The sequence below is a fragment of the Tympanuchus pallidicinctus genome, unplaced genomic scaffold, assembly GCF_026119805.1.
Source record: "Tympanuchus pallidicinctus isolate F22 unplaced genomic scaffold, pur_lepc_1.0 scaffold2, whole genome shotgun sequence".
NCBI lineage: Eukaryota > Metazoa > Chordata > Aves > Galliformes > Phasianidae > Tympanuchus > Tympanuchus pallidicinctus.
Window position 1 is genome coordinate 52,714,964 of NW_026294721.1, and position 12,653 is coordinate 52,727,616.

The 12,653-nt window shown below is 41.1% G+C and overlaps 2 protein-coding genes across 4 annotated transcripts in view; one reads left to right on the forward strand and one right to left on the reverse strand.

Annotated features, from left to right (window-relative positions):
* SMARCAD1 (SWI/SNF-related, matrix-associated actin-dependent regulator of chromatin, subfamily a, containing DEAD/H box 1) overlaps positions 1-11,275 on the reverse strand; it is a 44,920-nt gene extending 33,645 nt beyond the window's left edge. For all 3 annotated transcript variants that reach the window (XM_052681766.1, XM_052681765.1, XM_052681764.1), the window contains exons 1-3: positions 11,134-11,275; positions 10,720-10,959; positions 1,504-1,678 (exon numbers count right to left, since the gene is read on the reverse strand). In XM_052681766.1, the coding sequence (XP_052537726.1) occupies positions 1,504-1,678; positions 10,720-10,933 (389 nt within the window). In that variant the 5' untranslated portion in view covers positions 10,934-10,959; positions 11,134-11,275. The remainder of the gene's footprint in view (positions 1-1,503; positions 1,679-10,719; positions 10,960-11,133) is intronic.
* The window catches only part of SEC24B (SEC24 homolog B, COPII coat complex component), a 553,630-nt gene that overhangs the window by 189,903 nt on the left and 351,074 nt on the right, over positions 1-12,653 (forward strand). The window lies entirely within an intron of this gene.

Here is a 12,653-nt window from a genome sequence, read left to right on the forward strand (position 1 = left end):
TTGTCTGTTTTTCCAGCAAAGCCCAGATAGCTAACTCCTGCCATGGTCTTGAGTCCAATCTATTAGCACAATGCCACTTGTGAGATAGCTCAGTGGATTCAGTATACATTGATTAGCACATGAGACAATAAGCCCTGATGAAGCGTTAAGCACTGAGATACCTTGTGCACTGAACATAAGCAGCTACAAAGGAATAAGAAAGACTATGAGAGGATGTGGCTCATGTCAGATTCTGTGGCACATGTTCAGATATGAACCACATCCTCTCATAGTATTTCTTATCGTTTAACCCTGCAGGCAGCTAAACGCTTCCACGCCTTTTGACCACACTCCCTTCAACCTCCCACCCCTCTGATGGGATGGGGGAGAGAACTGGAGAGAGAGAAAAAAAAAATGTGAGATTGATGAGTTGAGATAAAAACAATTTACTAAGACAGAAAAGGAAGAGAGAAATAATATATAATTACAAAACAAGTGATACAGAATTGCTCAGCACACACTGACACCCAGACAGACCCCAAGCAGAAGCTGCCCCCAAAAGCCAACTCCCCAGGTTGGTTTTTATTGTTTGTTTTTTGTTTGTTTGTTTATTTGTTTTTTCCCATGACGCCATATGGGATGGAATATCCCATTGGCCAGTTCAGGCCAACTGTCCTGGTTCTGACTCCTCCCAGCTCTTTGTGCCCCCTCAGTCCCTCTCATTAGCAGGACAGTAGAAGAAGATAAAAAACTGAAAAATCCTTGGCTCTGTGCCGTGCTGCTTAGAAACTACAAAAACATCCCTGTGTTATCAGTGTGTTTTTTCTCCCAGAGCCAAAGCATAGCATCACGACAGACACCATGAAGAAAATCATCTCTGTCCCAGCTAAAACCAGGACACAGACACAGACCAATCCCACTAGGAGATGGTTTGGTGTCTTCCTGCCTCTCTCACCATGTAACCAATCTGCAGCGTAGAAACAGCAAGCTGCAAGCTGGATCCTGCAAGGCTTATTACATTCTGCTCCTCACCACACAAAACCTATTGCACTGCTTCCAAAACTATTTGATCCCAGAAGCAGCGTAACTCCATTTGAACAGCACTGCACACAAATCAAGATAAAAAATTCTTATACTGTGTGTTGAAGCAGTGTTCACCTTCCCACTCCACTACAGTTTCATTAAAAAAACAACTAAAACTTCAATATATTTTAAAATAAAAAGCTAGCACTTATAAGGGTAAGCTTTCAAGTGCCATCAAAAGAATATAAGAGGTGCAAATGTGTGAACAAATAATAACCACAAGTATCATTCCATATCATGAAATTCCTCACTCATAAACCGTGTCTTCAGAGAAGTCACTTAGGTGTTGGAGTCCCCTTACTTGGAAATCCAGTAAAGCTTAGATAGGGCAGGGTAAACTGCAAACTGTAAAGCGAGAATTTAGCATATTATTTTGAATTCAACATTACAACTGAGAAACACTGCATCAATTTGCATAAACATTACTAGATTAAACCTTACATTAAAATAACATCTTTCTTTGGAGCCTTGTTTTCTTTCGAAGCACTGACTTTTCTTGGTACTTCATCTTCACTGTCTGAAGACACATCTAGGAAATGTACCCCTCTTCGATGGTTGAAGTAAGACAGCTCCTTCGTTCTCTCAGCTTCAGGAGTTTCTGGGATGCTGGAGTCCCCTGTAGCCATTTCAATAGGAGAAAAGATGGGAGAAAATGAGTTAGAATTTGAAATATTTATTTATTCTTAGAGCATCAAATTGCTATGATATCTTCTTTATACACAGCAGCCATTTAAACAGAACTTGCACCTTCATGCATCGAGAACTCCTGTAAGTGTTATTCTTTAAACTGATTCTTAACTGATAAAAATTGCCTCAGCAATTTTATTTCAAACAAATATAGGTTTGTATAGTGTCAACCATAAAGATTAAAAGGCCATGCATTTCAGACTAGTAACTATTTAATTTTTTGTTTATTTTTGGCAAAACCATCAGCAAAATCTTTTGAGCTACTTTCAAGCTAAGTAAGACATGGATAGAAACATACCAGTGTTTCTGATGGCTGACTTACGTCTGTCACAGTTTTTCAGAAAGGGAATGCCAGTATTAGATGGCAGAAGATCAGGAAGCTACTCTGGGGAATTTAGCAGATAAAGTTGCAAATCCTATAGAGATATAATCTTCACCAGTCTTTTCTACACAATGCTCCAGATGATTCTTAACAACAGAAGGAAGGATGCTTTGTGTACTGTCACGATACAAAGAATTTGTACGTTTCCACAAGGAGTTACTGCAATTACATCTCATAAATTTCCCATGAACCCTCCAAACAGAGTTGCTACGCCTCCATTAGCCTGTACTAACTTTTCACTTCTGAATATGCTCTTAAGACAACCACTAGCAGCCAATCTACCCATGCAATCCCTGATTAAGCAATGAATAATGCATGATGAAGTCTCATTATCAACTACATCTGCAGCTACTTCCATGCATGTATCTTGATGGGGAAAACATGACCACAAAGGGAAAAGGCACAGAATACGATATACAAAACAGTTCTTGGACCTGAAGCAAAAAGAGGTTCACGGTATTGTAAACAAAAATAAAAGAAGTATGCAAATCATTATATTTTGCACTGTTGCCCTCCTTCAACATGCTACCAAAGGCACAGCGTGCTCCAACCTCATATACTGTGTATTTCAAAGTAGTTTCTGTGATTATAGCTGCAAAAGTGATGCTCCCAAATGAATCAGAGCAAGCTAAAGCACGTGGTTCTATCCATTATGTATCGAGGCTACAGCTGTTCAGCCACCTTCCTATAGAAAACTCTAGAAAATAAACAACCTGTAGTTGACACACAAGAACTTAAACGTGTAGATCCTCCATCTCTTGCAACGTTAAACCCACGCTACACAACCAAAGAGGTGGCAGTTGTGTCCAAGTATTAAGTCTGCTATTTCATGACAGTAACTGAAGTATTGGAAGCATGTTGCAGAAGCTGTGAGCCTGACCCAATGCACTAGTCCCACATATTCTGGAAGTAATTTTTCTCTACTACTTTATTTACAGCCTGTGCTGAAGAGAACTACTGAACACAAAACAGTTGGTAAGGCAAGCATTTTATTTAAGAGCAGACAAATTATGAACCCTGGAGGTACATGACTGAAGAAAGGATGAAGAATGCATGGAGTGGAGAACATGACAGCTGCAGAGAGCGTCTGCTGTCCAAAAGTGATCTTGTAGAAAATAAACTTGAAATAACTCACTGTGGCAGCATTTGATGGAAACAGAGATAAATTCCAAAAGCACAACCACAGGAATTTGCTAGAAACTAGAAATTACTAAGTGATACTGGATTTGAAAAGGGAGAGGTACCCAATAAATTAAAAAATATGGTATTGTAGTGCACAGCTGAAAAAGAAAATAAAGAATTTAAATACTGACTGTATTAGCACCAATTAAACAGAATTGATCTTAACTCAAACTTCTTTAATATCCGAAGAAAATGTAAGTAAGAGTTCAACGACAGCTCAAAAAAAGTAAATTGTTGAAGCCAATCTTCAGAAGATCTTAGCTATGCATAGCAAAGATCCTGTAGAAAATATGGAACACACTTAATAACAGGTATTAATCCAATAAGGATGGAAATAGAATACGAAGAAAGGAAAGCACACAGTAAACCAGATTTTATTTTCATTTTAAAACTCTGACACTTCCATATTTTGTATGTACTAGGTGTGACAATGCAGATTTTGCTTTTCTTTCATAGTAAAGAACATACTGCTTCCCAAGCTACAGGTTAGTTCTGCTTCTTTTCTGCTGCTGCTGTTACATGGTCTATGCTCATTTCTCTGTTGCAGAATCACCAGAATGAGCAATGACAAGAAGGACTGAAAACATAACATCTAACTTCCTGAATGTGATATGGCAGGATTTCATACCTGTCAACACTCAAGAGTCAGGTAACTTTTGTTGTCACTAAGACAGTTGGAAACCAAACCTCAGGTTCATCTTATAGAACAGCAGACATCGTAACCAGTTTGAGGGGCCAGCTGAGAACATGCCCTTACTAACAAAAGCCTCCACGCTTGCTCAGATCCCTCTACAACTGCCCCTACATGCAAAACCAGAGCTCTAACTTCTCTTCAGATGAGTACAGCTGTATCCCAAACACAAAACCTGGCAGCATGCTTCAGTTTCGAGATGCATCCACCATGAGCTGCTTCATGCACAGGGAGATGAGTGACTTGGAACCTCTTGTCCCTGCCATAACAGGTCTCAGGTCACTGAGACCTGCTATTTACCAGCAGTCAGATGGATACAACTACAAAGCTCCCCTTTTTTGCCCCTTTATTCCTCTATTTTCCTTACACTTGTTCCTCCTCAAACTGATCCCTTTCTTTCCCCACCTTTGGCTCTTCTCCAACCACACCACAGAAGGTTCCATAACATCCTAAAGAAGTCCTTATTGACATGCCCCAATAAGCCTCATGCCTCCTAAGACCATCACAATGATGCTCCCAAGGGCCTCTACGCTTACGGTGATAGGCATCATAGTCAACTCATGCGACTGATGGCTCTCCTACGACAGCCATGCGAGTAGCTGGGACAGGTTGAGGTGCTGGGGCTCTCCCAACCACCTCTGTGCTCCCTCATATGTGTGAAGATAAGCCTTGCACTCCATGACAGAACATAAAATTCCATTTTTACAGTCAGTACAGAATTAAGAGGAACTCCCCACTACTAACAGTTTCTGATCGTTGTTTCTAAGAGGATAGAATACCAAAAACCACGTACAGTGGTTTTATTATTTTATAATTTTATTATGAATGATGACAGACAATAATATACTTTGAACAGAGATGGCAGATGGGTAGGAAAAAAAATATATTCATATTCATTTCCTACTCAAAAGAAACCTGAATTCAGAATAAGAAAATAGACCAAATCAACTGTACAAGGTAAGTCCAGGATATAGCTGCAGAACTTGTGGGAGGGCTGAGTTTTAATGATACAACTGTCAATTAAAGCTCTTGTATAATGCATTTTATATCCTCAATGCATAAATACAACGTCTTGTGCACGCTCTTCTCTCTAGTGTACCAAACCCTTCTTGAAAGTCATGTTCCTACGAGCCAAATACCAGTGCTTTTTCCTCAGCTACCAACTCTGGAAACAGCTGAAAATAAAGACAGTTTCTTCTGCTCCTGTCATTTAACACACACACACACACACACAAAACAAACAAACAAACACCCTCAGCTCAGTTATGCAGAGTAATCTCACTTCCTAGAGCTGATCTGCCAGCAGAGACCAGAATTCAGTCGCTAGCCAAAGGCAGAAGTGAACTACAGGTGATCAGATTCATCCCTTTATGGAAAAAAAAACTTACCATGAAAATCTCAACTTTCTTCTATCACTTTCAGATGAGGTAGAAGATTACAGTAATAATTTTTGAGATAGTCAATCTGCCAGAGGACAGGAACACCCTACAAAGGGACATGGACAGGCTGGATGGCTGGGCTGAGGCCAGTGGGATGAAGTTCAACAACATGAAGTGTCAGGTCCTGCACTCCATATATCCTGCATTCACGATAACTACAGGCAATACTACAAGCGTAGGGCAGGACAGCTGGAAGACTGTGTGGAAGAAATGGGCCAGTGGTAGTTGGTCAATGCTTAGCTGAACACAAGCCAGCAGTGTGCCCAGGTGGTCAAGAAGGCCAATGGCATCCTGGCACACATCAGAAATAGCACAGCCAGCAGGACCAGCCACACCTTGAGTACTGGTTTCAGTTTTGGGCCTCCCACTATAAGAAATTCATCAAGGCCCTAGAGTGCATCCAGAGAAGGGCAGCAAAGCTGTGAAGGCTCAGGCACACAAGTCTTATGAAGAGCAGCTGAGAGAACTGAAATTATTCAGTCTGAACCTTCTCTTGTTCAGAGGAGATCTTATCACTCTACAACCTGAAAGGATGCTGTAGCAAGGAGAAGTCAGCCTCTTGACCCAAGTAACTAGTGATAAAGCTTGAGGGAACAACCACAAGGTGGGCCAGAGGAGGTTCAGGTTGGATATGAGGAAGAACTTTTTCTCAGAGAGATGGTAAGGCATTGGAACAGGCTGCCCAGAAAAGCCACCATCCCTGGAAATGTTTACGGAAAGGGCAGATGTAGCACACAGAAAAATGGTTTAGTGGGGAAATACTGGTCGTGGGTAGACTAGATGACCTTAGAGGTCTTTTCCAACCTTAATGATTCCATGCTGTCTTGAAAAGCCCATACACATGTAAACTTAAGGGCAGCCTACAAGTACCAAGCAGTACATGTCCCAAAACATGCCTTCCTGCAACCAAGAACACCACGCTGGCAGCAGGAAGTTCCCCATCTGTACTTCTATCTATCCATACGTAGGAGACACATTGTTCCGTTTATGTCTGATTTGCTTTATGTGAAAACCATTTCTATGCAGACGTTTTAAGAAGAATGTAAGAGAGACACTGAAGTAAGTATCACACACTTCTCTTACATTTAAATGCAAAGTAGAGGGTAATTCCTCTCTAGCAAAAAAAACTCTAAAGTGTATCACTTCTCAAGGTTATCAAGTTGGGCTAGCAAAGCAAAGGTTATCATAATAGCACAGAACTGACAGGTGTATGAGAAGAATTTAATAGAAATATCATAATGTCTTGATAATGTATTGAGACATTCCAGCTCCAGAGAATTAAGAGAATTGATAAAGGTTATTTTCATGATATTTTTTTTTTTATTTATTAGAGCACATTTCAAACAGACTCCTCCTGCAAGTAGCACAATATGCAGTTGGCAGGTATTCATGAAAGCTTCACTTAGATTAAACCCAGTAAGGATGCTAAGTTTACAAAAAAAACACAACCTTAAGAATTACTTTATTCCTTAGAACAAGTCTTGTACGAAGTGTAGATTTAGGAGCGTATTTACTGCTTCACTTTGGCTCTCTTTAATTTATTTTTATTTTAAATACCAGTTATTCTTCATGACAGCTCCTAAGTCTCCTAACTGTGAAATGCTTAACTGCCTGGAAAAGGCATCTTCCTCCATCTATTCTACGGAACAGAATCACTTAAGAGGAGAAATGAGAAAAAAAAAAAACAACAAGAACCAAGTCACATACAGAATAAGAGGAATGGTTCCAATGTGTTTAGAGCAAATTATAACACTGTATAGCAGTAATCATTTAAACAGTTATTGCCACAGCATGTAATTATTGGAGGCAAAATTCCCTGACTGCATGATGATTAAAGGGGACTTTTAAGGAATGCCTGTAATCACAGGATCAGTGTTGACTCTAAGGCCAGAGGTAAGAAAACAACAAAGTAACCTTACACAAAGAGGGAGGAAAAAAACCCAACACAATCACACATCATATTCAACATAGGCTAGCCCTTCTCTCCCTGAAATAAAAACAAAACGAAAGCAGTACTTTGAGGCTTACCATATTTAATACCTCTGCACAACAAACTAATTGTCAAATGGCAGGCAATTTCTACTCAATTTCAGAAAGAGGTATCAAAGGCATGCTGCTCAAGTGTACAAGCTAATCAATATTTTTGTTTGAAACAAAAATATTTTATTTGAAACAAAAAAGTCTCTTTTAATTTGAATCCTAAAGAGCAGTAATAAGTCTGAGGTGCTTCTTAAAGAGATCATTTTTAAATCATCAATGTGTCTTTCCAGGAACCCTTGGAAAAATTTCATTAGGTACTGAAGGCATTACTTTTCTCAGAAATGCTTTAAAAAGAATGATACTCCATGAACTGCAACATAATAAAAGACATGACATCTTCTGTCCAAGGATGAAATAACAGATAAGAATACCAGGCAGAAGCAGTCCCTGTGCATGCAACAATATGTCAGTGAACACTGGAACCTCAGAGTTCGATCACTTGCATTTTACACCTGAATTAAACAGAAAGGCTATCAACAACAACAGTCAATCATCAAAAATAGCATTGTACACAAAGGTTTAATTTCATCTACAAATTTTATTTCCATTCAGTGCTGAAGTTTTATAAGCACACTTTTGGAACACAAATCTTCACAAGTTTTGAAATTCTTCATTGTAAATCTTCTAATTATATAGTTTTACCACAGTTCTGCTTCATTTCCACAACTGGATTCATAGCACCATTTCAGTACACCAGGCTATTTAAATAATTAAAAATGCCTAATTGAAAATGAAGACAGCTTCACCATATATTAAAATCAAATATGTGCATTATTTAATTAGTAATTTCAACAGAAAAGTTTAATGAAGTATTCCAATGCATTTTCCCAGCTTTTTAGAGGCAGCTCTCTAATGCAATCCAATAACTGCCGCTCAGTGGATGATGGTTCTACCATCCTCGCTCAGTGAAGTGATGTTCAGAACCAACTACCTCCAGCTTGGCTGCAAAGTGGCTGCAAGCCCACATAATTTTCAAAATATACAAGCATGTAGAGATGACTAATTCTTCTGGTCATCATACTGAGAACTGCTTGTTGAAGTGTAAGGTACGTATGTTCCATAGAAAGCAACAAGGAGCAATACATACCTGAGGTGCACGACACTCCACCAATATTAGTTCACTCCGGCAAAAACAAGAATTAGTTAAAAACATAATGTTATTTCATGACCAGGAGACATGGTCTGACTACTTTTTCCTCTCCAGATGAATGAAATTACAATAATAGCATCTTTTTGTTAGATCTGTATTTTGGGATACACAGCAAAATGAAATGAAAAGAAATCCACCGGAAATGATACTTGAAGGAAGGAGACTGAGAAACTGATCTTAAAGCCCTTTTAGATATACAAAAATAACCATATGATATCAAATTAAGAAGGACAAGAGAAATGCCTCCAGCTAAGTAATCAGTTATTTTGGTTTGTTCAGATGAACTAAGAAACACCCTTCCCTTTGGCCTTCAGAATACAGGTAATCGTTGTCCTTGTATGATTTACTAAGCAATTAGAGCACGTACTTTTTAACTACAGCTCCTTGTACAAATTAACTCAACTCTTATGCTTAGATATTTAGCAGAAAAGAAAGCACATAGTGCCATAAACAGGTTCTTTTTGCATCTTTTCCACAATAATACAAGAAATAAAAAATAGGTACCTGTTTTACTTAAAGAAAGAAAAATTCTGTCTTCCTAATGCCATTTAGGAAACAAGGAGAAAGTGCAATTGCTAAACCAACGTAGTTTAGTCTTTCACACTTTGGTATCTCATCTGTTACAGACAAAATTTGAATACCTGATTTTCAGTTAACTTCTACTGACTTCCGAAAACATGACCTAATTTTTAAAATAGTTTATTTAAGTGCATTGCATAGAAATGGTGTGCAAATGTGAGGAAAAGTCAGAAAACCACCAGGAATTCTTTAAACACTCAATATTTGTGAAAGATGAAGATGGCATAAGCACGAAGCCTTCACTGATACTGAATACATTAAACCTGCATAACGTCAAAATTCACAGAAAAATAATTACCTACCATAGCATTGTCGGGGGGACCTTTAAAAGAAAACGGAACTCCTCCTTTACAAGAAAGTTCTCTTATCATATAGATAAGGCACTACAATAAACATTCTTCAAAGGATAAGCTGCATGCAGAACAAATGACGTTGAACACCAACAGATATTGTTGTTCCTTCTTTATCTAAACACATAATCAAAGCCTGTCTGATCTCTCCAATGACACTTCTATCTTGACATCTGTATCAGAAGTTATACAGAGTAAGAACATCCAAGGTGTATAAAACAATCAGTAACAAATACTTTTTGTTCTTCCTTTCCCACGCCCTCAGAAACTGAAAAGCTGTCAGTATAACATAATGGGGAAAAAAAGCTCACGAGCGATTACGTAGTTGAGAGCCATTACAGCTGGACACTGGTATCAACTGATGAATCCAAACAACACTCCCACAAATCAGCCAAATAAGCTAATCAACTCCTGTATGAGCAAGGTGTTCTTTTCATATTTCCATTAAAACCACAATCTATTACCAGAACATGGGACAAACGCTGCAAAACTACTAACACAATCAGTTTCTGATAACAAACAGGCATTTCTGCTCTCTGCAAAACCAGGCCAAGCTGAAAGACAAAGGCAAGAACAAACACCTGGCTTCAGCTTTAGCTATCATACCCCACATTGCATTCCTAGAATGGCCTGGGTTGAAAAGGACCACAATGATCATTTAGTTTCAAACCCCTGTCATGTGCACGGTCACCAAGCACTAGACTAGGCTACCCAGAGCCTGGCCTTAAACGCTTCCAGGGATGGGGCATCCACAACCTCCTTGGGCAACCTGTTCCAGTTCATTTCAGACTCTAGTGGAAAAGTTACTTCTATACAAGGTTGCATTTATAGTAAGGCCTGAAAAGGCCTCAAACTTTGTTAGTTTGAGATGAGCATCAATAAGCAGGAATGCTTTGCATATTTTAAACACAGCTTGCTTCCTGGATTGAAATAATTTCATCTCTGGTTATCAGGTGACCATGGATGTACATCTTCAAGCAAAGCATGCACTGTATAGATGCTTTTATGGAAACTGATGTGAAATGTGCATACAGGGAAGCATCTTGATAAAATAACCACCACCAACAAAAAAAACCACACAGCACAGGAAGGGCAGAGTGCTTTACTTCAAGCAATGCAGCACTCAGACCACACTGCACACACAACACCTGACCCACCTGCTGCCTCCGAGGCTGGGCTGCCTGGCCTGCTGCTCCTTGCAGCATCGTTCCCACCGCCGTCAGAAGCAGGGCTGTTCTCTTGGGCCTGGGCTGCAGCAGCAGGGCTGCCATCCTCCTGGGCCTGGGCTGCTACAGAAGCAGGCCGCCCATCTTGCTCCGTGCTCGTCCGCCTCTTCTCGTAACGGAAGCGGTCCAGGTTGAAGAGACTCATCGCACCAGCCCGGCGTCTATCACCACCTGCGGGAAGAAGCGGGATGCGCTCGGTTGATCCCGCGGGACGAGAGCGGAGGAGAGCCGCGCTCCCACGAGGACGCGCAGACCACGCGGAGCAGCCCCAGCCCCTTTACACTCACACATTCACGCAAGCACGCACACACAACCCGCTCGACTCGCCCTCCCCTCCTCGCGCACCTGCCGCTCATCGGGATCCACACGGAGATAAGAAGCAGCGAGGCGGCGCGGTGCAACGCACGCGCCGAGAAGCGGCAGGTAGCACTGACCCGAAACACGGCCAGGCGCGGCGCTCCGTTTTGACGTCACCGCCCGCCGCCCAACAACGCGCCCAAACAGCGGACGCGTGCGCTTTGCTCCGCGGGGGCGGGGCTGCGCTGGTTTCCCGCGCGCGGCGGGCGGGGCCGCCACACCCACACGCGGAGGGAAGGCCCTCGCAGTCGCGCTGCGACAGAATACACGGCTTAGGGCCTTTTATGGCTGCGTTACCTCTCTTGGGCCATACTGGTGGTAAAAATAAAACGAGTCTTATCTGCCCGTTTCTAAATCAGCGTCATCATTGTTACAATAAAGCCTGTTAGCCTCAAGGGAACTCGCAAAGAAATTGTCTAGTGCTCCCTGTGCCGTTGTAGCCTTAATTGAACAGAATTGAACAGAGGAGATCTTCCCCACAGAGATGGATGTGGGTGGATTTGCAAAGGTGGTTTCCAGGTGGTGGAACTCCTGATGTTACAGAAATCATTAAGGCTGGGCTGGATGTGGCTCTGGGCAGCCTGGTCTAGTGGCTGGTAACCCTGCACATAGCAGAGGGGTAGAAACTAAATGATCTTTGAGGTCCTTTTCAGCCCAGGACATTCTATGATTCTGTGTTTCTATGATTCTATGATCCCAAGTTATCATCTAATGAGGGCTAAATTCTGCTAAAGAAAGATGAGTGCAAGGCTGGAATCACTGGTGCCATAAAAAAGCAACCATCCTGGGCTTTTTTTTATGATAATTCTCCTTTGCAATTCACAATCAAGGTAATCAATGCATTGGTCAGTTTGAGAAGGGGAGAGGGATCTGCCTGTTGCCCAGGATCTGGGTACTGCCAGCTGACATATTTGCAAACGGGCATATTCCATCCACCTAAGAGGCTCATTACTGCTGTAAAAGGGAATAGAGCAGTTTGTAGGTGCACCAAAACCAAGATGGATGAAAACAGATGGACCAGGTAGACACTTCCATCAGAAGGTGTGGGATCAGCTCCCTCCTGGGATCTAATAGCCATCACAAATCTCATCACTTTTTGCAGTTCATTAGTACTAGCATCAGCACATCTGACATGATTGTTTCACACAGATTTACATCAACACTTGAAAGCCTCAATAGTTTTAAAAGCCAGACAACCCACAGCCCATTCTTGCCTCAAGAAGAGAATAATTAATGAGTAATAGATGTTAAATCACATTGCTTGACTGACTTCAAAGTCAACTGCTAAAGAAGTGTTAGAAGTCTTGAGAAAGGAAGACAGCTCTGGAGAAAGCAAATGTACAGGCTAGTGCTGCAGACATGCCATCATTTCAGGATCCCTCACTGCAGGGACTAGCAATCTCTCCTTGCTCTACCCGCAATCTCTCCTCGCTAGGGCCATTGCAACACAGACACCAATATGGGGATGCTGCAAAATGGCTTTATTGAAATTCAACAGTATCTTATCT